Source organism: Sardina pilchardus, chromosome 2 (genome assembly GCF_963854185.1).
Source record: "Sardina pilchardus chromosome 2, fSarPil1.1, whole genome shotgun sequence".
Lineage (NCBI taxonomy): Eukaryota > Metazoa > Chordata > Actinopteri > Clupeiformes > Clupeidae > Sardina > Sardina pilchardus.
This window is the reverse complement of record NC_084995.1, coordinates 317,576-344,754: the sequence shown is the minus strand read 5'-3', so window position 1 is coordinate 344,754 and position 27,179 is coordinate 317,576. Positions and strand designations below refer to the sequence as shown.

Sequence of the window (27,179 nt, the reverse complement as noted above, 5' to 3'; positions counted from 1 at the left end):
GTGAAGGTTTTATCCACATAAAAAACAAGATTAGATTACGTGATCCAATCCGATTCGAGGATCCTTTTTCCCTTTTGAATAACCCATTTTCTAGATCTGATCCAATACGATAGCCAAGACCTGATCAAATTACTTTTGAACAATTGGGCCCTGGGCTTTAAAACACCTGACTCGACTCTAGTGTGGGCCAGAGCCATCTCAGCCTCAGTCATCACACTGGATTCTTCTGCATCCCCATTTGGTCATCTCCTCCTCCATCTTCTCTATATTCTTCTCTAGCACCAACTTTGTTCTCATGTTCTATGTTTACTTCAACTTCAAACTCTTCCTCTTTTATTTTCACAAGCGTAACCTCATCCGCAGAGAGAAAGGAACATGTTTCGCAGTAGCCTTTGTGGACATCTGGCTGAACTTTCGAGGCATCAGATGTGTGGAAGCCTATGATTCTCACCTACAAAAGACAGGAGCACCAGTTCAATGTGATTGATAAATGAGAAGAGAAGTAAACAGAGAAGTAAACACTAGGCTCACTTTTCACCCCCAACCCTTATTGTTAGCAGAGACATAAAGTAATGCTATAATATATTCTCATAACTTTAACAGAAATAGTGGTTATTTGAAAGGCCCACATTCCATTCAATTCAAATTAAATCTCAATCTACAGATGAACTGAATGAATATTTAGAAGAGGAATTATACCAGATATTGATCAAGGTTGTAGGGGGTCTTATGAAGTGTTTTAAGTCTGAAAGCAGAAGGCCTATTTATAACTGTCAACGTATTGTCTATTTTTCTTCAATGTCTTGTTTGCATCCTTATTTGATGTATGAAAATGTCATGGACATAAATTTAGGCAATTCCAAAGGTTTAAACCAAAGTGTTCATGTTTACAGCATTAATTAAGATGGAGGACCTAACTAACTAAATCCAGGTATAAATACACCACAAGGGTGAACTTTTAGAAATCAGACAGACAGACATTGTGCCACTGGCTCATGAGTCTGTTTGTCTCTGACAACTTGGGTCCAGCGGGAGGCTCAGACCTCATCCACCAAAGAGAACGGACCCCAATTTAAATCCTGGGCAAAGTGCAAAGTCTAAAATCAAACTAAAGCTAATTGGTATTATAAGACCAAATGTATTTCCCAACCTAACAACATGAGCAAGATCCTAAGCACCAATATCGGTGGGCAGTTCAAAGCTCCCCCACACCATCACAATAGCTTATGTTCATGCATGAGACCCTCCTCTCAATGGGTGTCTGCACTCTGTCCACTTTTGAATTTGGTCACAATATGTTTTTCATCTGGTTCAAACCAGCATCTAACTCTTACCTCCTGGTTGCCTGCTGTGTTTCTGCTGATCCGCTCAGATGGATGGCTTGTCCACATCCTGCTGTAGTGACAGCACTGGCAGTTCTGCGTCACGTTGAAGACCCTTCCCTCACGCCTCTTACGGATGCTGCATGTGCTGCAGCACTCAAAGCACCTCTGGAACAGCTGCAGCAGGCATTCCAACTGCACCACCACCTCGCCTGTACTAACCGAGATCAGAAACAGACTTATGCAGTCTGTTTGCAAACGTGCATTACCGCCATCCTCTGGACTGAGCTGTGAATTTCTTGGGATGCCAAAGCTAGCCAATATATATATATATATATATATATATATATATAAAAACAACAACAACAGATTAAAACAAACAAATAACTAAATGAAAAAATAAATCCTGCTGGCAAGTAGAGTTTATTTCAGAAATTGTTGATTGTTTGCGCTTAGTTTGTACTGTAGGGTCGCCTATTAGGGTGCATTTACACATGCACTGCGTAGGGTGCGTTTATGCATGCGGCATGCCAGTAGCCTATTAAAGTCTAAGCAGCCTGATCTTTAATGGCATTTCTCCTACTGTACTTCTACAGTACTGCAACGGGAAGTCCTGACGTCCTGTCAATGTGGTTTTAGCTAGGCAACTATATCCTGACATACAATTTAGTATACAGTGCATATGAAAAAACATTCACCCCATTGGACTGGGTCTGCAGACCGATCTCAACTTCTAGTGTCAGCCAGGCTCCCTTATTCTCTGTCATGGCTTTAAGCATAGCATACTTTTGTAGTTATTGTACATTTGCCAAACTAAAACAAATGTTTATGATAAATTAACCACAGAGTCACTGATTTCCAAGGCACTCTTTCATTAAGCAATTGGAAATTTGTAGAAAATGGACCATTCATTAAACATTGACAATCCTTCAACCATCTGGCTTCTTTCACAGAGATTGGTACATGAAAATATATTCAGGTAGAAATGAAACACTGAACAGAACTAAATATTCTTTATGTGTATGTCTAACTACATCATGCAACATAAAGGAGAGATTAAAGATTTGCTCTCCTGCCTTACGTAAGAAAAAACATTTAAGTAACATATCAAGGAAACTCAGGATTTAGGCTATTTATACTGGTCATGTATATAAACATACATCAACTCCTGTCAAAAAATCAAGTTAAAATCATCTGTTCCATTAACTCAGCCACCAAAATGTCCAATACACTCCTATGCAGAAAGCTGCGCTCTCATCAATTTAACAGCGTTTGACTCGTGTCCAGGGATGCCAAAGACGACGGTCTGGATAAACTCCCAAACCTGGGCGCATTGTTTGGGGTACTGCAGCTGAAGTATGAAAAAGGCTTTAAAGCAGGCGTCAACAGCGCTCAGAAGAGACCGGTGCTCCAGCGGAGTCCCATTAATGACCACAAACACTTGGGAGCAGTCGTACTCCTCCCCCAACATGAGAACATACGGGTACTCTGCTGGAGATGCAGTGAGGTAGTCGGCTATGGTCATTCCGATCTGGAAGAAAAGAAGAAAAGATTTTTAAGAGTTGTTACTTCAACTAGTCACCACAAATGCACAACATTATCAAAAGCAAAAAGCAAAAATTTTCTGTAGTTGTGTAGGTGTCTCTAAGGCAAATATGCTGGGGTTTTTTTGGAAGTCAGTTTGATAGTTTCAGAAGACAATTCTTTACTGTTTTATAAAAAAATCTGACTAGGTTTTCATTTGGATCAGGGCCAGCTGGAAAAGCTCAATCCAACTCATCATGTCATGTCAACTTAGAAAATGTTAGACGAAGCACATCTGATGTTTGTCATTTTGTCAGAGGATAGCATCAACAAGCTAGTTCACTACCACTGATAAAACTGCCTGGTGACAACCTGACGAAAGGTAATACAGACATTTCTGACAGAATCTGTGGAAATAATTTCATAACATTAAGTGCATAGTGTTTCATTCTGACGGGGCCATTACTGAGGATACACTGGGTTCCATGTAAACACACTTTGATGCTGTATATTTCTACTTACCGTAATTTCCCAACTATCAGCCACGGCTCATACTTTGATTTTGCAATTTTCTTCAGCTATTAGGTTAATACACGGGGGCAGTTAATATGGTATTAATATGTTTTTGTTTCTTTTTAACTGGCATAAAACACTGTCCTGTGGCTTATACACAATGAGGCTAATACTCAGGAAATGACTGTAGTAGCAGGAGGATGGTAGAGATGGTTGTTAACTCACTGGCTGCGTGTTAATGAAGGCCTTCTGGCACTCTACACTGCTGTGCCGGAACACTCTCTGTCCAACTTTATATGGCGCAGCTGGAAGCAACACAGGCAACAACTGCAATGCAATATCCGCTCGTTTGTCTGTCAAATTAAAATAGTTCAGAGTATAGTTCTTAAAATCGCAAAAGAAGACATAGCCTATATTTGTAATTACATTCAACATTCATTTGTTTTTGGAAGAGTGTTATTGTGGAAGACAGACAGAGTTTCCTGATCTGACAATTTCACTGCATTCTTTACATTAGTAATCATAATCATTAGTAATCATAGCTTGTGCAAATAAACATCCTTGTATCCTTGTTAGTGTCAATATACAACACTAGACCTACAGTATCAAGGTTGGAAAGGTGGGCAATGATTAAATCCACCAAAGAACTGTTGAAAAGTAGACCAGTCTTATTGCTCTCTAAAGAATTACACAACTCGAGTACAAAGTTTATGATCATTCAATCATTCAAAAGCTGAAACCAGCCTCAGGTATATAGAATTACTATTGAATTATAGAACAACACAATGCAATGATGAGATTGATGCAATGTACTGCAGTGTAAGTACCAGTGGGAAGCAGATCTATGTTAGTGAGAAGGCTGTTTGTCCTCTTTGTCCAGGCCATGCGAATGATTTTCTCAGCGTACACAAGGCTCCAGTTCTCTTTCAGCCTCCCAGAGGACTCTGGGTATAATACTGAGAAATCCTGAGAAATCTGCATGCCGACGAAAACACAAAAATGTAATGTTTTCACTTGGTCAATACATGGCTGACCTAGGTACAAAAGTGTTCAAAGTTGGTATACAGAGAGGTGATAATAGTAAATCCATGCTCCTAATTACTCCTATTTGATCAAGCATTTTCAGACCCCTAATATCTTGGGCTTGAACTTGAAACTGCGGAGAGCACTGCAAACAAGCGTTTGGTGCTATGCAGGAAGAACAGACACTGAGACTAGCAGTTGGAGGTTGATCTTAAATGAGAGTTGGTAGTCTATGTCTTTCAGAATTTAATGGAAATGGCATTACGAATAAGAACTACAGTAATACTGTAATATTTCTATAGTAGGTCTACAGTACTACTACTATATGTCTAGATGATAATCTGTAATTTCTCTGTAACACCCTTGGCTCTATAGTGTTCCTACTGTACTCATGGTCTTCTATTAGTCTGGCGATCACCATACTAAGCTCAACCTTTAAGATTGAAGTTTGAGCCCCATATTCCATAAGAACAAAAGCATTACACGCCATGACAGTTTGAGCCCCATATTCCATGAGAACAAACGTATTCTATAGGTTACAGGCAGTGACACCTACCATGTCTGCGGTGTCTACTAAACGTGGGAATTCGTCAATTATGTCTTGTACTGGTCTTGCTTTGTTTGCTCGGATCCAGTGGGCCCTGTGGACGACCGTCTCCAGCATGGCCTCATGGACCTGGGACGGGGGCCACGTGTTGTTTTTCAGCCACTCCGTCAGTTGTATGGCCCGCTCTGTAGTTATGGCCGATTCTGCAATGAGCAAGGGGGAAACAGAGTCAACAAGGAGTGGCCCTAATTTAAACGGTGGGCCAAGTGCAAAGTCTTAAATTGAACTGTAGCTAAATAAATAACGAGGTATGACCTATTTTATGGTTCAATACCATGACCGGATCCTAAGCCTAAACTTCGGTTAATCAGTTCAGTGCTCAAACACACACCGCATTACGGCTTTAGTTCATGCATGAGACACTGTGCTTATTGAGCGACTTTGCTCTCTGCCTGACATCTAAATTAGGGCCACAGAGTTCAAATAAAAGGAGAACACTTTGTTGAAAATGAACAAGCCATGACCATCCCCTCATGCAGGCGTTGAGATGGGAGACGGGACGGCAGGACGGAGGTTTTGTCGTTACCTGGCAACGCGTCTTGTGTTTCCTGCTGTGGTGTCAGTGCTGCGGAGTTCCTCCGCTGGCCTCGGTGGAGCCGCTTACGCACATTGCGGAGACGCTCCTCCAGAAACCCAGTGGCCGGTTTATTGTTCCTCCCCGGGGTGAACCACGCATCCTGATGTTTACGAAGCAAACAGGAAAAAATAACCATGTTAGTTATCATATATTATGTTCATCCTTTTTTATTGGGGCTAAGAAAACAGAACTGCAATGTTCAGCGAGATGTAAGGAAGCATTGGTTATTGCTAATGGGTGAAATAAGTGTAACAGGGGAGCTACACCAGGCGCCTAACTGAAACGTTCTGTTCACGTTGCGTCTGCTGCGTCTGCTGCTACAATTGGCCTCCACTATCAATGGAAGTAGACACCACCAGACGTGATAGCGGCGCGTATATATATATATAAAAAAAAAAAAAGGATTTTATGCGTTGCGAGCGGAAAGCTTCAGTTATGATAAGACTCAGCAGACTGCCTGGAGAGTTGACTGAACAGGACTGTTTACTATGGTGTAAAGATCTGTTGGAACAGGACTGGTTACTATGGCGTGGAGGTCTGAACAGGTCTAGTTACTATGGTGTGGAGGTCTGTTTGAACAGGACTGGTTACTATGGTGTGGAGGTCTGTTTGAACAGGACTGGTGATTATGGTGTGGAAGTCTGTTTGAACAGGACTAGTTACTATGGTGTAGAGGTCTGTTTGAACAGGACTGGTTACTATGGTGTGGAGGTCTGTTTGAACAGGACTAGTTACTATGGTGTAGAGGTCTGTATGAACAGGACTGGTTACTATGGTGTGGAGGTCTGTTTGAACAGGACTGGTGACTATGGTGTGGTAATCATTCTCTTGACTTACATAGCCGCCGCTTTGGCAGTCTCTCAGGCATGGAAACTGCTCCATTACTGATGACGCCAGCAATGCCTTGGTACCTGAAGTAGGACTTCACAACAATGGACATTTATATTGATTAATGATGCAACATCAACCAAATACAAATACCTGCATGTTTAGTACAAGAAAGAACAAAATAATGAAAGAGATGGGTAGGCACGTATGTATTAATTTCAAAATGAACCACAACAGCTTTGTAGAGAGAGAAGGAGAGAGAGGGGGTATAGATATTGAGATACCAGACACCAGATCACTGAGTAATGAGGACTAGTCTAGTTCATATCAAGAATCCTTAGATTAGTCAGAAAGTAGCAGACAATAGTCAAAAACAGACCAAATCTGTGGGCAAAAAATCCTCACTTCTCTCCAAAGCGCTCCATCAAGTGGGACACGAGGGTCCGAACCATGGATCGCCTCTCAGTGTGGGAAATCAAGCCATTTTCCTCAAGACTGGTGACCAGGTATTTTCCATTAGGTGTTTTACTGAGGATCTCACGGATGTTCTGGAAAAAATATAGATTGATTAAAAACAAAATGTGACAAAAACAAATCTGACCATCTTATTATTAAAATTCCCTACAAAGTTAAACTATAGGCCTGTTGTTAGAAACATTGATATAGAAAATATATAACCCCGCCCTATAAAACTGAAACATAAATAATTGTTTATTAAGTTTGCGCAGAGCAATTGCACTTACAAATGTGGCTGTGTGCTCCAGGGCAACGTTTTGCACTGTAGAAAATTCTGGTGCTGGTGTGTAGACATCACACACTGTTTGCCAAGCCGATTCTATAATGAGCACAAAAAATCAGTGAACAAACAGCGACAGCAAAATATTGAAATGGGGGGGGGGGGGGGGGGGGGGTGCAAAAGAGAGAGAATGAGTCCCATCCCCTAATGCAGGCGTTGAGATGGGAGACGGGACGGCAGGACGGAGGTTTTGTCGTTACCTGGCAACGCGTCTTGTGTTTCCTGCTGTGGTGTCAGTGCTGCAGAGTTCCTCCGCTGGCCTCGGTGGAGCCGCTTACGCACATTGCGGAGACGCTCCTCCAGAAACCCAGTGGCCGGTTTATGATTCCTCCCCGGGGTGAACCACGCATCCTGACGTTTACGAAGCAGGAAACAGGAAAAAATAACCATCTATACAATAAATACATCTGTCCCTTCATGAAATTACCTCAGTGTGAAAGAGCTCGTTCTTTCAAATAAACATTTCTCATTGCAGTTTCTACAATCACTGTACATTCCAAATGGAAGATCTTATAGATCGCCTTGTGGTACGTTTGAACAGAACCGTTTACTATGGTGTGGAGGTCTGTTTGAACAGGACTGGTTACTACAGTATGGTGTACAGGCCTGAACAGGACTGGTTACTATGGTATGGAGGTCTGTTTGAACAGGACAGGTGACTATGGTGTGGAGGTCCGTTTGAGCAGGACTGGTTGTTATGATGTGGTAATCATTCTCTTGACTTACATAGCCACTGCCTTGGCAGTCTCTCAGGCATGGAAACTGCTCCACTATTGATGATGCCAGCAATGCCTTAGTACCTGAAGTAGGACTTAACAACAATGGACATTTATATTGGTTAACTCAATGGTGAAAGAAAGAAAGATGGGTCGATATTTATTACAGTCTGGTAGAAATTCACAAAAGAGTAAAATGAAGGTTCAATAAAATTGTCTGTGGTACTACACATGAGACCACCTATGTGTAAAGCGGGATAGTTCAGAACCTCAATGGTGAAAGAAAGAAAGATGGGTCGATATTTATTACTGTCTGGTAGAAATTCACAAAAGAGTAATATGAAGGTTCAATAAACTGGGCTGTGGTACTACACATGAGACCACCTATGTGTAAATCGGGATAGGTCAGAACCCTCACATTAGTTAGAACGTAGGAGAAAGTACATATGAGACTGAAAAATCCTCACTTCTCTCCAAAGCGCTCCATCAAGTGGGACACGAGGATCCGAACCATGGATCGCCTCTCAGGGTGGGAAATCAGGTGGTTTTCCTCAAGACCGGAGAGGATGGATCTTCCATTCGGTGCTTTGCTAATGATATCACGGATGTTCTACAAAAATATGGATTGATCAAAGAAGAAATAAATAATATTCTTTTCAAGTTTTGCACTTTCAAAAAGACTTTGAGTTTGTTAGCAGGTCAATTTAATAACAAGATCACCAGAAACAGTAAATTATTCATTGTGCTCACAGACTAGTGCACTTACAAAGATGGCTCCTTGATCCAAACAAACTTTCTGCTCTGTAGAAACGTCTGGGTCCGATGAGTAAACAGATTCGGAGTCAGAGCTTGAAACCTTAAGCAACAGTGAAGTTGTAAAGTTTTTTTAGGTAAACTAGCAAACAAATAAACAAACAAACATGACTTAAAGGCACTGTCAACAGCACATTTAACACTTTTAAAAGCTAGCTAGCTACTGTAGCAAGCTAATCTGTTTGCCAGTAGTACTGTTAAAGCTCATACGCTTTCAGGATTTGATAAAGTCATAAACTGCTAGTCATAAACCTGCAGAGTGGGCAGCCACTATTTGCCGCTTAAATTAACTTGAGGATGTGAAAAGTGTATATAAAATATAAAAAGGAAAATATCAAAACTTTCATTCGAAAAGATCTCAAAGACAAAAAAATGTTGTTTGGAAAAATAGGTTTTTTTAGCAACTGTTTATGGTATCACCAGTTAAAGCTCTGGTATATGCAAGTCAAACTCGAGATATCCATGTGTGATTAGCTTTTATATCCCAACACAAACACTTCCAAATCATGATCAAAAGATGTGTGTCAGCTTTAGGTAATGACTTCGATATAGACCTCTGAAGTTCACCTACAAATAGGATCCAAAGCTGCTATCTTTGCCCATATAAGGAGTTCCGGGTGTTAATTGAAGCTAACTGCCTATGGCAAGTTGCATTGTAAGTTAGCTCTGGGGTAGCAAAGATCAAAGTGTGCCATCTTCAAGTGGATACTGTGATCTTCGGTAGGTGAAGGCAGAAGACAAAACTTTTGTAGCGCAAAACGTCTGCATTTCCAATTTCTTCGTCCCCATGAGAGTTGAACAGGTGCGAAAATTCAAAATCCCCATGTTATTTTCCCATAGAAAAAATCTCAAGATACCGGATCTCCTTATTTGGGCAAAGATGGTGGCTTTTTTGTAGGCGAACTTCAGAGGTCTACTTGAGGTGAGACCATCAAGAAAGGCATCTCCTTAGTTAGAACACTAGAGGGCAAACTACAGTAAGCGTTACTTGAGAATGGCCATTTCACTCACGCTTTGCCTGATTCACGTTTGCCGTGAAATGTATTACAGCTGCATTACAACTTACCGCCACTAGGTGGCAGTACAGTCCGCTGTAGCATTGCTGCGGTGTGATTGATACTGTAGCCCAGTTCTACTCATTCAATAGGCGGCCAGGAAGCAACCTCTAGTGGCCCAGCCCATATAGTATATTTCGGAAATGCCAACAGAAATCCCTATAGGAGCCTAGTCACCTACAGACTGCAACACTACAACTCTTTTATTGTTTTGTTTTTTCGGGTGTTTGTCAATTCAGTCTGGCACTCTGAAAATGTTCGCAAGGCTCTGTACTTCGAAAAAGACGAGCATGAACTAACTATTTGTCATAGTTCAAAATTGCCATTAACACAAGCAGCAGATTGAAATAACACTTTGTTTCATTCGAGAGTTTGACAACAGTGAGGATGATTAGCACTATGCAAACAAGTTTTATTGAGTTAGACTGCTTCTCTATAATAGTTCCGTAATCTGACGTAGGCCTATTTCCTCATGAATGTAATTCTGTAATTTCTCTTTGCATAGCTATCTATCTATCCAAGGGCGTCGGTTTAGTTTTCAGGGGACAAAATGCTATTTTACAGCTTGGTTTGATAAGTGCTGGGGACATACATTTTATATGATCTTAACGATGTTGAGGACTTGTTGCGTTTCTGACTCTGCTGCGCCGTTGCCGTTGTTTTAAACGCACGTCTAGGCTATATTTAGGTTACTTTATCAGCTTCGTACTTAAATGGCTCATTCCGAGGAGAATGAAGGCTAGTTCGCTGGCTTCTATCATGTCCTCAGGACTCGGCTCCCGCAAAAAAACGAAACCAGAGCCAGAGTGATGCTGAAATCGCGTAGGCCTACCGGTCTGTGTCCCAAGTAGTTCATTCTAACTCCACTAAAATTACCACCGCTGGTTAGTTTGCTTTGCTTTGTGGAGTAATCCATAAGGATTGGTGAATATGTAGGCTTCAGGCCTACTTTCTCGGGGGGCAGAGACATTTTTCAAGGTGGTGTAGGCGCTGAAATACAGTAGCCAAAGCATAAATATTTTCATCGTAGTTCCGTGGGCTATTCGAATTGCGCTCGATCAGCGGAGGACGGGAGCAGTTAATCTAAATATTGGTTGTTTATCGAAGAACAGTAGCCTACCATGCCTTACCATTATCTTTGATATTTCAGTGCATGGTTTTGAATATTTGAACAGTTGCCAAAAATATAAGGGATTCAGTCAGTCGAGTTTATTTGATATTCGCGGCATAGCCTACACTTAACGCACGATCAAAACTTCTAACATACATACTGACGACTGTCCATCAGATCAGAGTCTAATGCTCTGTCAATCTCAGACTCTCACAAAATTAAGGAAGCAAGTAAAATGCAAGATGCATGGGAAGTAGGAGTATGAATGATGTAGCCTACGTTTCTTAATGATTGTCAAAATGTTTCTTTCTTTATGTGTCACAAAAAATAATGCGTTGAAGGTCTGAATCTTAAATGTTTTTAAGAGTTTTTTTATTCAGAGTTCAATAGAGTTGCCCCCAGTTAAATGTTTATATCAAAAAACAAAGGACTAAAGGCCCGTACAGACCAGATACGATACGAATTTGCGGTGCAAAAATGCGAAAAATTCGTGTGCGAAATTTTCGCACTCGAAGTGTACACACCGAGTCCGATGCGATTATTTTAATATTTCGCATTCTATTTCGTGCTCACGTCACGCAGCGAATTTCAGTAAGTAGGGAGAACTCGTAAAATCATCTAGATTTGAAGCAGATTGATAGCCTTTGATCATACATTGGACGGGCATTGTCTTGAGAGGTGCTGGGGAAATGAAAGTTTATACGGCCATCCTATCCCATCTATGTTGTGCTATTGTAATTGTGCAGTCGAACCACAACGTTGGTTGGGTTCATTAGTAGGCTACACACACACACACACACACACACACACACACACACACACCTGCCTGCCTGCAGCGTACCTGCCTGAGCGTACCATGAGGCTACTCATCAAAATGGGAGAAAATATCCCGTGTGTATCACACCAAATTGGCCTACCATACTTTACCAACTATGCACAGTATCCCATTAGCTGCATGCCATCAGGGTATTTACAATTTTCTATATTAAGTAGGCCTGAAGTTAGTCAACACGTTATCAAAATGAACTTAATGCAGAGTTACATCCACGCGCACACATTTTGTTTAAGCAGGAGAAATTACGCACGCAGGCGCACAACTATTTGTTTTCTTTAACTCGGCTAGCGTTATCAGCACACAATGTGAAGCTAAATCAAAACTCAATACACATCATGGATATTATATCGCAACAACGAAAACAGAAAGGATGGAACGCAAAGCTAGAGTTACGCCTATTCCAGATGGACAAAACAGGTAGACAATTGGTGTGCTTGCCAGAATTGACTAGCTAAAGCCAGACGTTAACGGTAGGACTTCGCTAGAACAAAACTAAAGGTAACTTAGCCTTTATAGGGCTGTGTAACGTTGTCCAAATGAGTAGGTTACTGTTAGACTTTATTGTTGTATTAAATTATTGATTTCCATTCAGATGGCTACCACAAAGCGATTCTAGGGCTCCGAAATGGGCAGCAGCAGCACTGGGTGAGAGCCATTAAGTGTTGGAAGCGAACTGTACCACCCCCCCTCTGTGCCTTAGAACACGAATTTAAAAATCCCCCAACCCCCCAAGAGCAGTTTCACACATCATTAGCAATCTTTTGTTGAGTGTGCGCCTGCAACAGTGAGCCTACTCCTTTTCGGCTTTCGGAAACAGCAGCATCATTTTCGCCGGGAATCGGGTAGCATACATGTCTCCACCACTTTTTATGACGAACTTTTTTGTCCCCACCACTTTTTAAATGTTTATCAATTCATCAAAAAAGTTGGTGCCCACCAGTGATGCGCGGGTACGTGTCTGAACGGCCCGCCCCGTCCCGCTGTTTACAACTAACTCGACCACAACTCGGACCGCAAAAAAATAATTATTGAAATAGCCTACTGTACCCGACCCGCTTATTGTAAAAATTAGTCTAACTTAGTCGTAGCGTCATTGAGCTACGCAAAATTGGAATCTCACATGCATGTAAAACAATATGGCCTAGGCCTAATTATATATAGCCTAGTGATTGCTCAGAATTTGGGAAACATTCATTTAGTCTACCTTTTTTTGTTCCGTGTCAGCATTCATCCAAAAATTAGGCTATTTGACTCAACATTGAACATAATTAGCCTATAGGAGTTTCCTATATAGGCCTACAAATTCTGTTTCAGCCGTTACTCACATGAATACGTTGAGGCTCCCAAGCATGAAATGCAGGCATAGAATATTACAGCATTACTATTAAGAAACTCTTTATTAACGTCTTCATCAATGGACCAAAACAAAAATCAAAACCAAAACCCAGCCCGATTGAGTGTGTCATTGCTCCGCGATTATAAATTGCAGCGAGATGAAACCTTTATTGCACGAAAGAGCAGACGTACGGCTTTCCAACGAGCCACTTTATAAGTTGCGCAAGGACGCACATTGCATGCTCATACCAATGGTAGGCTATATGCCTTGATGGCATTAAATTAAGAAAAATTTCCTGATTGGGGAAACGTTTAGTTTATTTTTCTTTCAGTCCATGGTTCCACCATTCGATCTTGCTGCAAATTATCAGACTTGAGAAGCACGCATCGCATCGACAACTTCGCTGCTCAGTAGCCGAATTTTCTGTCGAGGAGCTAGGCCAGCAGTTAGAGAAAAAAGTTGCAGATCATAGACAAAGAAAGCATAGGCCTATGCTCTGAGAACAGAACACAACTGAATGTCAAGTGTAGCCGAGGGTCTGTCTACGCAGAAACAACAAGTGCACATGTTCGTGACAAAATGTGGGGAATAGAATCGCGTTTCAGTGAGAATGCTGCAAATTATGTTTTTCTCTTCTAAAGACAATTATGTACGATAGGCCTATAAATTACAAAAACATTAACGGCATATTTTTTTTTACCGACCCGACCAAACATGACCCGAATATGATATCATTAAAAATATTTGTTCTTGACCCATAACCGAGCAGAGTCGAGAAAAAGAAGACTAGCCTATGCAAACATGTTATGTGCAAATCTAACAACTGAGATGCATCCCCTAATCATTATAGGTCAAAAAAGACAAGTAGAACATACCAACCATACATACACACAAACAACCATGGGATTCATGAGGTCATATCATATCCTTTTGAAATAAATTAAGTCACCGTTAATGCTATACGGGGCAAACATGTGTTTCTTAGCGTCTTGAAACTTTCTTCTGTGAACTGAAAGTCCGATCAAACTTAATTCAAAGGCAGTCCATAATTCAAATGAAATTGTTTTCTAACGAAAAAGTCCTAACTTTTATAGTAGGCCCAAATAATAGAATATTTAAATAGACAAGATGTGTGTGGTGCGTCGGAAAATGGGACATTTTATTTTTAATTGTTTCCCGCCTGATCAAAACCGTTCAGGAATTATTTATGCAAAAGTGAAAGTTCGTAATTCATTCTCCCTCCTTCGCTTTCGGTTCTGAATGAAACAGCATAAGAGAGCATAAACCATATAGTTTCTCCTGTAGGCCTATTTTATTTTAGAAAATTTGACAACAGCCAGCTTACATTTCAAATAAACATATAGGCTAGCCTAATGTATACAGGCAAGAGGTTTGTGGTGCGTCTGAAAATGGGACATTTTATTTTGAATTGTTTCCCGCATTTAGAGTCAAGAATAACAAACGTGAACCATTTTGTTTTGTTGCCAGCATAAAAACAAGCTACCATCGGCCTATCCACACACTTATGGCTATGGCTATGGCTATGGCTATGGCTATGGCTATGGTTATTTAGCAGACGCCTTTGTCCAAAGCGACATACAAATAAATAACAATACAAATTAAATTAACAGTGAACAATTACAAACTAGGGAGAATAGTAATATTATCAGTAAAACAATAATTTTAAGCACTAACCTAATGAGAAATAAAACAGTGAAATGAGAATAGCAATCAAATAAGTCACTCAGTTAATTATATATAATAATAATAACTAAAGCATGGTATGGCTAAATTTAAGGACAATAGCAAAATAAATTTCAAATTCTATCAATAGACAAATTATAACAAAACAATACATTATACAAACCATAACACATCACAAACTCAAAGGACTAAGTGCATATTAAATAAATATGCCTTAAGACCCCTCTTAAAAGATCCAAAGCTGTTGCTGGAACGGAGAGCACTGGGCAACTCATTCCACCAACACGGAACCACTGAAGAATAGGATCTACAATTTGACCTAGCATGTATGGTTGGTCGACATAACAGACGCTCCTCAGAAGATCGCAATGGGCGGTTGGGAATGTACATCGTGATTAAAGAACTGAAGTAGCTGGGAGCAGATCCAGTCAGTGTCCTATAGGCCAGAGTGAGAGATTTAAATTTAATTCTGGCTACTATAGGGAGCCAGTGGAGAGTAACTAGGAGAGGGGTTACATGTGTCCTCTTTGGCTGATTGAAGACCAGTCGTGCTGCAGCATTCTGAATCAACTGTAGTGGTCTTAATACACAAGCAGGTAGGCCAGCTAACAGAGAATTACAGTAGTCCAGCTTGGAGATAACCATTGCCTGTACAAGAAGCTGAGTGGAATCTTGTGTCAGATAAGGTCTGATCTTCCTAATGTTGTACAGGGTATACCGACATGACTTTGCAATTGAGGCAACATGCTCAGAGAAAGTAAGTTGGTCATCAATTATGACACCCAAGTTACGTGCCGATCTGGTTGGAGTCAGTGAGGATGAATCAAGCTGGATATTGATCTGTTGGGGAATAGCTGTTTTTGCTGGAAACACCAAGAGCTCAGTTTTGGAAAGATTAAGCTGAAGGTGCTGATCCTTCATCCAGATTGAAATGTCCTTCAGGCATGCAGAGATCCGATGGGAAACACTAGAGTCCTCAGGTGGGAAGGATAGGAAAAGTTGAGTGTCGTCCGCATAGCAATGATATTCAAATCCATGAGAGCGAATAATCCCACCTAAAGAAGTGGTGTAAATAGAGAAAAGGAGGGGCCCTAATACTGATCCTTGGGGGACTCCTGTAGTGAGGTCATGAGACTTTGATATCTGTCCCTGCCAAGACACGCTAAAAGAACGCCCTTTAAGGTAAGACTTGAACCAGTCAAGAGCTTTCCCAGAAATTCCCAGTTCATATAGTGTAGAAAGGAGAATGTCATGGTTAACCGTATCAAAGGCTGCAGATAAATCTAACAGAATTAACACTGATGACTGAGCAGAGGACTTAGCTACTCTCAATGCTTCAGTCACAGATAGAAGAGCAGTTTCAGTAGAATGACCACTCTTGAAACCAGACTGCATAGGGTCTAGTAGGTTATTCTGATAGAGGAAGTCACACATTTGCTTGAAGACCACTTTCTCCAAAACCTTCTATTCAGAAATAAAATGTCTGAATTGACCCAAAAACGAGAACACAGTTGTGCTTAGGACATAGGCTTATGCTTTTAGTGGTTAGGCCTACCTCATGAAACCATTGACAGCAAAACAAACCTAAACGAAACAGCCAGATGCCTCTTCATAAAATAGGCTAACAGAAGACACCTTCATAAACAATAACAAGTTTTGTCGTGAGACTAGGCTATTAAAAGCAGAAAAGATGTTCAGCTTGCTTCGCGATTGAATTCAATTTGGGACTGTTTGGCTAGTGGTAAATGCCGACATTCCTAACCCTGCTCACAAGTGCCACCTGGTGGTTGTTTGGGACATTGCAGCTTCACTTGGGAAAAATAAATAAAATACACGTGATTCACACGTGATTCTCATGAGAATCTCACATGAAAGCGGCCAATGTCAACCAACACCCACTGTTAAATATGCCGTATGCACGGGACAAAATATGCCGTATGCACGGGACAAGAATAGTGAAACTAAATCAGTTCAGTTGGCATGTTCATTGCCGTTGGACCATGATTAACGTTTGCACCAAATTTCATGCAAGTAACTAGGGCCAATAGTTTTTGTGTAATCCAGTACACAGACGGAAAGACAACCAAACCAACCACGGTAAAATAAAATCACCTCCTGGTGGAGGTAACAATATGGCAACACTAGTAAAATTCTTATTGCAAAGTGGGCTTGGTGGGTCAGATGCACTTTGTGAGCCTAGGTAAAGCTTTTAAGCAAAAATGAAATTCATTATGTCATTATGCTGCTTTTGAGGACAGTTGAAAAACTGTCTTAGGACAATGGTGAAATAGCAGTTTGAAGGCGACACATGTTAAATTGTCCTTTAATAAGAAAAAAAAATAGATTTATGTACATTTTAAATTAACAGCAATGTTTTTCTTAAATCCCTTATGAAGACAAATTTAAATGCAAGATCTGAGCTATGGTAATCTTTATTGTCAATGTTTTTTCTGAATTATTATCACCTGCAGTCCAATCTGAGACTTGCCCATTATCTCATGAATGCGCAAAGAACATTGATCGAGCGCAGAAACATGCGCAAGTTACATTTCTCTGAAGCTAAACTCTTAAGTGATGGTTTGGAGATCTTGCATAGAAAGGTACCTTTGTAAATGCACCTCCAGTAAAGCATACCTTCCTATACAAGTCTTTGAAAGATGCAAAGATCATCTCTAGTCGCTTCACATGGTTAGCCATTCTTCTGCTTCACACCCAAATGAGGAAAAAGGACAACATATCCACTACAGTATACTAATATCAACTGCCGATTTCTATCACTACCCTCCATTGGAACGCAGTAGATATGTCTTTTTTCCTCTGATCACTGATCCTCTGTATTTATGGTACGTTCAGTAACATGGTGTGAGGCTGGTGATTGGCAGTTGGTCTTATTATACTGTAGTTATAGTATGTGTAGAAACACAGAATGTGGGTGGTGATATGACATTATGACATTGTTCTTGTTTCATTGGAAGTTTGGTAAGTTCAGTAACATAGTGTGAGGCTGGTGGTTGGCAGTTGGCCTTATCTAAATGTAGTCATGATTTCAGAATAACATAGTGTGAGGCTTGTGGTTGGTAAAATGACCTTGTTCTATCGGTGGTACGGCACGTTCAGTGTAAGTATATTGAAAATGATCATGTTCCAAAACAAACTGATGTGAGGTGGTGCAGGACATGTCTTACCAGAGATAATTAGAATACCGTTCAAATTTTCATCGTCATGAAAATATTTACCACTTTCGTCAGAGGTCATTCAAAACATGCCAATCAAATAAGGTGATCACAGCGCCAATATAAACTCTTGATTTAAATAGTATCAAAAACATTAAAACATTTTACACAATTAAGTTGTACACACACACAACACTGTCATCGGTATATATCAGGCACTTGAGGAACAATAATGAACATGACAGGCATATGTTCTATGTACAATTAACAACATGAGAACCAATCTTTTTAATGTCCATTTCTCCTCACAAAACTCCCAGATGTACAGTTCATTAGATTTACCCCTATTTGCATCTGAATGAATGGTTCTTCATCGTGGCAATGATTCAGGATCTTTCCTATTCAATCAGAATACTACTACCCTCCACAGAAAGGCATCAAATATTCAATCAGAATACTATTACCATTCACATGAAGGCATTCCATATTTTGTAAGTACTACTATCCTTTAAACATGGGGTGCCCATATTCAGTCAGAATATTACTACCCTTCAGAGACACAAAGGGCCAGATGTACTAAGACAGCGCTAATACCGTGTTTTTGTATGTGCAGAATGCAAGCGCTGTGCCTTGCAACATTGTGTGGAATTTACTAATATAAGCTGTCACTTCATTACTTTAACAGCGTTCATCACCGCCCATCCCCGCCCCCTCTACAACGCCAATTGCGTGTGCACAGCTGAACCACAAGCGCAGTTGAATATCGCAACATTAAAAAGAATCAAAGTTTAGCGACTGCAACAGATTAGCAAAGTTTAGCTGCAACAGACAGAGTAGGCCTAGTAGTTCAACTAATCCATTTAAATAAAACACTTGAACTATTTACTGCACGTAGATGAGGGCTATGGCTTAGGCCTGATGCCTAGTCAAACAGATTGGGTGTAGGCTATGTCGTGAAAGAGAAAATACGAGAAAAGCAAACCAAAGTTAAGGTTGCTTTTAACATAGTACAATGAAGAAAGCTGATGCTCTGAATACTGATTAAGCTGTCTCTAAAAGTTTCTCTAATAGACAGCAATAACCGCAATTTGGATTACACCTTTTTTTCCAACGCAAAATAGAAGTTTGCTGTTTTCATACCATTTTTAGCTGATCCTCCCAGGAATTAATATGCACGACAAATAGCAGTTTTCAGCTCACACGAAAGGCAGTCTGTGCTTTTATCTCAGTGCGGCCTGTTTGTACATACCTCGCCATGTTTTTACGCGCACGTTACGCCTGAAATGGGCTCAAAAACATTAGTACATCTGGCCCAGAGCCACCTTTTGTGACACTTGTGCTTTCAAAGGCCCTACAAACACACTGACCAGGGGCTGGATTCACAAAGCCTCCTTAAGAAAATAATACCTCTTAAGTGGTGCTTTCTTCTTATCCAGGCCTACTGCACTGCAAGGCACCTCTCAGTCAGCCTGACCCTGTCCTTCACAATTCAACAGCGGAGCGCTCTGCACTCTCCCGTTCAGTCACATAGCGTTCAGTTCAGTCCAGACGCGGGGTCTCCTCGGTCTTCCTCCTCGCCCGAGGTCCACTCCTCGGCTCTGGGTTTGTGTTTGCGCTGGATGTGGTTCTTCAGGCTGACGTTGTGGTTGAAGCACTGCCCACAGTCCTGACACTTGAAGGGTTTCTCCCCTGTGTGGACGCGCATGTGGGACTTGAGATGACCTGACTGGTTAAAGGAGCGGTCACACAGTTTACAGGTATAGGGCTTCAGCCCTGTGTGGACTGCCATGTGCCGCTCCAGCTTGCAGGCCTGTTTAAAGGTCCTGTTACAGACCTTGCAAGTGAACGTGTTGAACACGCGGTGTGTCTTTCTGTGCGCACTCCGAGTGTAGCAGTCTGGGAACCTCAGCGGACAGTGAGGACAGGAGAACTTCAGGTCTTCGTTCTGGTGGACCTTCTCGTGCTCGATCTTCTGCTTCCGGAAAGTGAAGCGCTTGAGGCAGTAGTTGCAGCGCACTATGTTGGGCTTGCCTTTCAGATGGACCCAGGTCATGTGACTGAGCAGGCCCTTCTGGCTGGCGAAACCCTTTCCGCACACCAGACAGGAGTTGGGCCGGGCCTTGTGCTCGCAGATGTGTGGGGGGCCACCGCTGACCTTGTTCCTCAAGGTGATGAACTTGCCGCAGTCGGGGCAGGGTTCCCGAAACTGCTTGATGCCGTGACAATGCCGCGCATGCTTCTGGAAACTGTGCAGGTCGCCGAAGCACACAGCCAGGTCCTGGAAGTTTAGTGCGCCCTGCTCTGCGTTTCTAGCGGTGGTGTTTGTGGTAACTTCTTGGTTGCTGTTTCTGGTGTTCGACTCTGGGTTGCCAGCACTGACGGTGGCTGTGGTGTTGGTGACGTCCTGGTTGTTATTTCGAGTGTTGGCGTCTGGGTTACCAGCGGTGCTATCCCACAGGGCTCCGCCCTTGGTGCCGCACTGGAGGCATCCGTAGATGCGTTTGTGGCGCAGCCTGTAGCAGCTGCGTGTGAACTCGGCGTTGCAGTTGTTGCACCACACCATGGGGGGCTCGTGCTCCGCCTCTCTGCTGGCCTCAGAGGGCTCCGACGCCGCAGCAGCAGGACCCTCCGCAGCCCCAGGTGGAGACCAGAACTTCCTGGACTTCATGACCCATTCCTCATCGCTGTCGTCATCGTCATCTTCATCATCGTCGTCATCCTCCTCCTCATCCTCCTCTTCTTCCTCCTCATCACTGTCTTTGACGGTCACTGCTACCCCAGAGAGAGCGGGGTCATCTTTAGCCTCCGTCTTGGTTTCTCTCTGGCCATCCATGCTGTCGTCGGAGCCATCATAGATGACTGCCACAACATCACCCCCCTGCACACCGAGACAAAGAAGAAAAAAAACAATCACTTACAAGATTCACACAAACCACACTAATGAGCAGTTAGGCACAATGTCAATTATATGGTAACAAGTTGGTATATGGAGTACATGGTTTAATGACAAACCAGGGTAAGCTAACTCAAAAATCAGAAAGTTCATAAAAGCAGAGCGTTCTAGCTTTGTTTTGCAGGTGAATGGTTTACCACTTCGTCTTTATTGACATGCCCAGGTTACCCCCGCTCAAGATATACACTCCTTTGGGGTGTCCTACGAAACTCGATTAGTGGCTTAGCGAGGTATGTTGCGCTCAAAACCAGGGTATGCTGTCATACGAAAGTGGATTTGTTTTAGCGTCGCTGTATCACCATGGTGTCTTATGCTCGCAACCAAACCTGGTCGGGAGCGGGTTATGTGCTTAGTTATAGCTCAAATCGTGAAATATCACCGCCCTCTGACCAATTCTAACCAATCCATTATCTTGAAAAACAAAGTTATCTCACGTGTGCTAATCTGTCATACTTTGAAGAAGTCCAGCCCCGCCTCTGCAAACATTTAGAATCTCGAAGGCGCTTTTAACTATGTTGTGCGTGCAAATATGTCACTACTATGGACATGCATGCCATACAATATCTGATGACCATCGACTTTTTGATGTTATAGGTTAGACACTAAAAAAGACCACCCTAGATTTCGCTACCGCTCATAAATGCGGAAGTAATCGTTTTTAAACCTAGGCTGTCTTGTGCGTCTCCACGTTTCCCGATTGGTCAAAATCACCCCAACCACGAGAACGCGCACAGATCTGAGCTGAAAGCCTAGTTTGACAAATTTATCACATACCTGCTGTCGTAGGATCACTTAACTTAATACCCGAGTTGAGGCTTTGTGCAGCCTCGATATGTCTAGATAACCTGGATCTGTCTAACTTGCTTCGTAGGACACCCCACTTGTGTGGTGCCACAATAATAACATCATCATGAAACCAGACACTCAGTACACACCTCTTCCTCGGCTGATTCAGTGTCCGAGTTCCCAAAAGACGGGACCATTGTCTCATCAATAACCTGTGCAACACACACAAAAGGAGACTCTGATTGCTCTTGCTGAAAGATGAAGATGATGTCTATAATAACCATTTTTCTTAGCACCGTTAAATGTCTTCAAATTTTGATGTTCAAAAAAATGTTATAACAACTGAGACATTGAGAATCACCAGGGGTTAGTGCATTTCTACTTATACTGCAGTTAGGCTGAGAATACATTTGACATCATTTAACAGTTTTCTTGTATGGACCCCTTGTGGAAACACTCGCAGGGGCGGGCCACAGTTCATATTGTTTATGCATCATTTAGGAGTTTTGGTCCCAAACTAGATGGAGACCTACCAAAAGGCATGCAAGACCCTCTAAAGTTCTCTCTCACACACAGAAAATACACACATGCAAGCCAACAGTGCAAATAAACAAACAGCCACACACTACACACACACCACACACACACACACACACACACACACACACACACACACACACACACACACACACACACACACACACCACACACACACCACACACACACACACACACACACACACACACACACACACACACACACACACACACACACACACACACACTACAGATATTTGATTCTAAACCAGCTGCCTAAAAAGCATACAAAATCCTAAACTAGCAAGCTAGCTGCTTACAACATTTTGCAGGCCCCAACAGCACACTGAGAAATAATTAGCTCACTAAATGTTAGCTAGAATGGCAACTGGTGTCTTCTACCAATATATAATGTGATTAGGGATGGGAATTGATAAGATTTTATTGATACTGAAGTTATTATCAACTCTGCTTACCAAATCGATTCTTTATCTATTCCCAACCAATTTTCTAAAATATTAACAAGCAACTTTACAATTCTGATGCAACTTAGCCCACATTTCTGTAAACCTTTAACTACACTTTTGTACTTTGAAATAAAATATCCATGTATCTGTCAGCTTTAAGCTGTACATCATCTGACACATAACTAACCTCTAGGAAAGCAGGTGGCCTCCCGAAAATGGTCCTTCTACTGTTGAGAAAGGGGGCAAACGTTTCGCAACAAATTTTGTTACTGCTCGGTGGCGACAGTCGTTCACCCCTTCTTCGCTCATTTCCCCCTCCCTGTGCAGGGAGCATGAAATGGGTTTGCGGGCTGGAAACCTGAAGGAGCGAGTCGAGCAGCTGACTGTAACTTCAGAGTTAGTATCTGTAGCAAGCAACAGTCGAAATGAGACGGAGTGAGAGAAGATTTGAACAGCATTCGTTTTCACGTGTGATTTCTTAATCAAAGAAGAAAATATCTGCAAAGAGAGCCTGCATGGTTATGGCATAGGATATTTACCCGCGCTAACGGACGTGCTGCTAGGGGGCAGTGGCACTCATGTCACTCGAATGTCAAGTACATAGCATCGCATGAATTTTAGCCCATGTTCCTTTTCACCATGACTCTTGGCCAAATGACTCCAGGTTCATGACAAGTTCTTGCACTGCAAAACCATCAGAAACTCATGGCGGCATGGACAGGAGGAGTTGATGAGCTCAGAGGTATACGATTCTCATGGAGCGAAACATTTTAATTGTTATTGATTCCCATCCCTATTGGTGAGGTTATGCTGTGGTTCTGTGTGTACATTCCAGATGTTCTGAGCAGCATATTCCACCATCTGTGCAGTGGACTCTTACCAGAGGTTGGCTTCATTAAGTTAAGTCCCACCTTGTAGGCTACCTGTGCACTTAAAGTGATTTCACCAATTACCTAATCTGCTTGGCTGAAGCAAACATATAGAGTGAATGGGGGGGCAGTTTTGCACAGTTATGTCTGCAGTGTGCGCTTACCTCATGATTCTCTAGCACAGTCATGTCTGCAGTGTGCGCTTACCTCATGATTCTCTGCTGGGTCGCTGATGATCTGGTCCGTGGGGTGGCTCGCCCAGTTCCTGCTGTAGTGGCACTGCTGACACTTCTGGGTGATGTAGAAGAACCAGCTGTCGCGCTCCGTACTGATGCTGCATTCGCTGCAGCACGCTAGGCACTCCTGGAACAATTGCAGCAGGCACTCCAACTTCACGACAACCTCGTCTGCACTAACAAAGACCAGGAAGGAACAGAAACAAGTTGCATCTAGTTGCACAAGGAGGGCCTGACATGTGCATATGTAGCAAAAATTGTTTTGCAACACAAGTGCAAGTGCAATTCTGATAAGAGCACAAAAACTACATATGACCTTGAAAGGGCTGTAAAATGTGTGTAAGCCTTGCAATGTAGTGCGTAATACACGTCAGCTTACCTGCTGTGGTTCAACTCCTCCTCACTCTTTACAGATGTGGGCCCAGGTACAGCCGCTGCGAAGCTCTGGACTCTTAGTGCAATTCCTGGTGACAGTGAATTCTGATCAAAACTGCAAAACGTACACAGCAAAATCACAACTGTCAAATTCTTGCCATTTTACTGCTTCCACAGGCATAACCAGCAGTGAAATTAAACTTAAATGTGGGCATTAAAGTCTTATCAAAACATTTCACAAGTGCAGCAGACATTTTGAAAATAAAGGTTTAAAATGCAGCCGTTTACAGTACACAATTTATTCAAGAAAATATATGCTTCTGGGTTTTGGTGATTCAGAAATGGGCGTCAATTGGCTCCTTTCTAGACCAACCTGCAGAGCAAAATCAGATGTCAACAAAGTTCATCTGCGTTCACCCTAAAAGTGGATCATCATCTGCGTTCACCTCACCCTAAAAGTTGATCATTAGAGACTTTTCAGCTACGCTGCAGCATGAAATCATCCTCATCTCAGTGACTTAAAATATATAATAGGTACAACAGCCTCACCGTGATAGTGGTGTTATGTGAATTAGTTTGGGATCACCAATATAAAGAGAGGACTACTGGCCAAAGCACAGAATGCATTTTGCAACTCTTTTGGGCTACCTTATTAGCCTACATTTATCAGAGCACCAGAGAATATTTACGTATTTTTTCTACTGCCAATTGCTCCTTAGCGTAGCACAATTATCAACCATTCTAAGTAAAGCAGTTTGCTGTAAAAAAAACACAAAAAAAAAACACACATTTGGTTACTTCCGCTGCTGACAGGAAGATACGTCCTCACCCGGAAATAACGCAAATCGTTTGTTTACCAACATTTCGATGTGTCCCTTAAAGCTCAAACTAAACATTTCACTTGTTAATTTGTCCAGCTTCTTTTACCCACGTTGTGTCCCTTTCCTTACATTTAACTATTTATTTGTAACTTTTCTTTTCTTTGCAATCATAACATGCGTCCGGATATACATTACTTTTAACCAGCCCTACTAGCTCGCAAACTTACAGGCCCACTTGTTTGTTCAAAGGCCCTAAATTAAGCAGGATTGCAGCATAACATCTATTTGCAAATAAAGCGTAGGCTAGTCCTAATGTACAGAGGCAAAGCACCCACCGTTGAAAAAGCACCTACAGTTGAATAACGTTAGCCTACTTTTTTATTTGGATCGTTAAAAAAAAAACGAGACCTTGTTTTTAGCAAAATGAATCACGGAGAATATTGTACCAGCCAAATCATTACGTTACAGACCAGACTCAATTATAGCCTAACTCAAGCACCAAAGCAGCGCATGCTATGCAGCCTACCTAGCTATGCTGATTGTAACGTTAACCTAACGTTACCGCTAACTGCTGCAGAGATGCCAGTTAACTGGAGTCCAACACAAAGGCCTCAAGGAACACCAAAATGTTGAATGGTTCGACAGTAGGTCAAATAGCAGCATCACCCACCAATCGAGCAGGAAAAGAGCAACATCTTCGTCTGTTTTCATGCATTTCAGTTCTCTGAGGTTTCTCCACCGCTGAAAACCCACGCCGATGTTCACGCGACTCTTCGCCCTGGCCAAATCATATCCCTTCTTCTTCAGTTTCTGTTCATCAGATCTTATCCTCTTTGGCTGTTTTCTAGGTGAAGGTCTATCGGCCATCTCCCCGGGTTCACTACGTCCAGATGTAATATGGAGTTTAGTGCTGAAGTGTGTGAAAGACAGGCTGGAGTCTCTTTTTTGCCTACCTCTCTGCCGTGCACGCGTTAAAGATATACTTGTCGCGGATTGGTTCCCTGCATTCCGTTTAAGCAGCCAATCGCTTGGCTTGACCTGGAACATGGCACAACAAATCAAAACATTTCATCTGCAAAAGGTGACAAGGATGATCAATTTAGGCATACGAATTCCCCTTAGTAGCTCAGCATGTTGACAATGCATCCAGATGCATCATAATATTGTCAGTTTCAGTTAGGAGATGATATGCTCATGTTAAGGATATGATCAACGCCTGAATTGCAATGATGTAAGCTGCCCTCAATGGAGATTTACAGTCACATATCTTTGCTTAACTGTAAATGCAACATAAATGTTGGCAGGTATGCACCCTAATTCATTTATTTTTTAACAAGCAGGAGATTTTTCTTCAGTGCCAGTTATGTACCCACCTGCCTGCCTCAAAAACTCCAAAACTGCCCCAAAGAGTATGTTGGCAGAGGCAGTGGTGGACAAAGTGCACAAATCCTACTTAAGTGAAAGATGTTACTCCAGTAAAAGTAGAAGTCCTCCTTTTACATTTCCACTTGAGTAGAAGTAGGGTGAGATAAGGTAAATTGGGACATCAGGTAAAATGGGACGAAGTTGGTTTTAGACCTTTATCTCTTTAAATATTAGCTGCCAATCAGAAAACATGTCATTATATTGTCACTACATATGTCCTTTACCAAATAAAATCATTTTGATTGGTCTAAAGTATCACAAATGGGAGGTGCCAAGATTAAAAACATCAGTGGACCCAATAATTGCAAGGAAAGCCCCATGGCAAGCCGATTCTGTCTTAATAATCATAAGGATATTGTAGTTGAAACAAAAACAATATTATACAAAACTCTCATGAAATGTATGTGTATGTGTAAATGTGCGTGTGTGCACGCTTGTGCTTGTGCACACACGCACCCACCCACACACACATCTGAACACTATGATTAAAAAATACAAATAAACATTGTCATTATTCTACAATTTGTTGCACATTTTTCAATTCTAAACTGACTGTCCCATTTTACCTGACCTAGTGTCCCATTTTACCTGAACACTTTCTTGGACTGAGGTATGGTGTCTTGTGGTCTTTGAAGGTTAATATCTTTAAAAATATTATATTTGGAAGCATATTTTCTGCACAGAAATGTTGCTAAGACTCATATGAAGTGATAAAAGTCTTCACTTTCACCCTGTTTGGCATTTTAGATTTGTGATCAAAAAGTGTCCCAATTTACCT

At 41.8% G+C, this 27,179-nt stretch overlaps 1 protein-coding gene across 3 annotated transcripts; it reads right to left on the bottom strand.

Annotated features, from left to right (window-relative positions):
• Positions 1-2,177: 2,177 nt before the first annotated feature.
• On the bottom strand, positions 2,178-25,976 carry LOC134059267 (uncharacterized). 3 transcript variants are annotated; one of them, XM_062515672.1, is made up of 15 exons: positions 25,647-25,964; positions 24,160-24,270; positions 23,752-23,956; positions 8,673-8,762; positions 8,374-8,516; positions 7,917-8,001; positions 7,391-7,541; positions 7,138-7,229; positions 6,800-6,942; positions 6,404-6,488; positions 5,516-5,666; positions 4,939-5,132; positions 4,187-4,334; positions 3,585-3,712; positions 2,178-2,853 (listed from the first exon to the last, which is right to left on the bottom strand). In XM_062515672.1, the coding sequence occupies exons 1-15, from the start codon at positions 25,841-25,843 to the stop codon at positions 2,557-2,559; spliced, it is 2,220 nt and encodes a 739-aa protein (XP_062371656.1). In that variant the 5' UTR covers positions 25,844-25,964; the 3' UTR covers positions 2,178-2,556. The 3 variants fall into 3 exon arrangements, 2 of the variants coding, with proteins under 2 accessions (XP_062371656.1, XP_062371657.1); XM_062515673.1 differs by having other exon boundaries at positions 24,160-24,244; positions 25,647-25,820; XR_009935041.1 differs by lacking the exons at positions 2,178-2,853; positions 3,585-3,712; positions 4,187-4,334; ... (5 more) ...; positions 7,391-7,541; positions 7,917-8,001 and adding exons at positions 19,341-20,811; positions 21,822-21,884 and having other exon boundaries at positions 8,490-8,516; positions 25,647-25,976.
• Positions 25,977-27,179: the final 1,203 nt, after the last annotated feature.

Excerpts from the sequence above, each read along its gene's own strand:
- LOC134059267 (XM_062515672.1), bottom strand. The coding sequence starts at position 25,843 with ATGGCCGATAGACCTTCACCTAGAAAACAGCCAAAGAGGATAAGATCT. Across the intron at positions 24,271-25,646 it reads GCTCTTTTCCTGCTCGATTG|TTTTGATCAGAATTCACTGT; the intron begins GTGGGTGATGCT and ends TACGTTTTGCAG. Across the intron at positions 8,517-8,672 it reads TGGATCAAGGAGCCATCTTT|AACATCCGTGATATCATTAG; the intron begins GTAAGTGCACTA and ends ATATTTTTGTAG.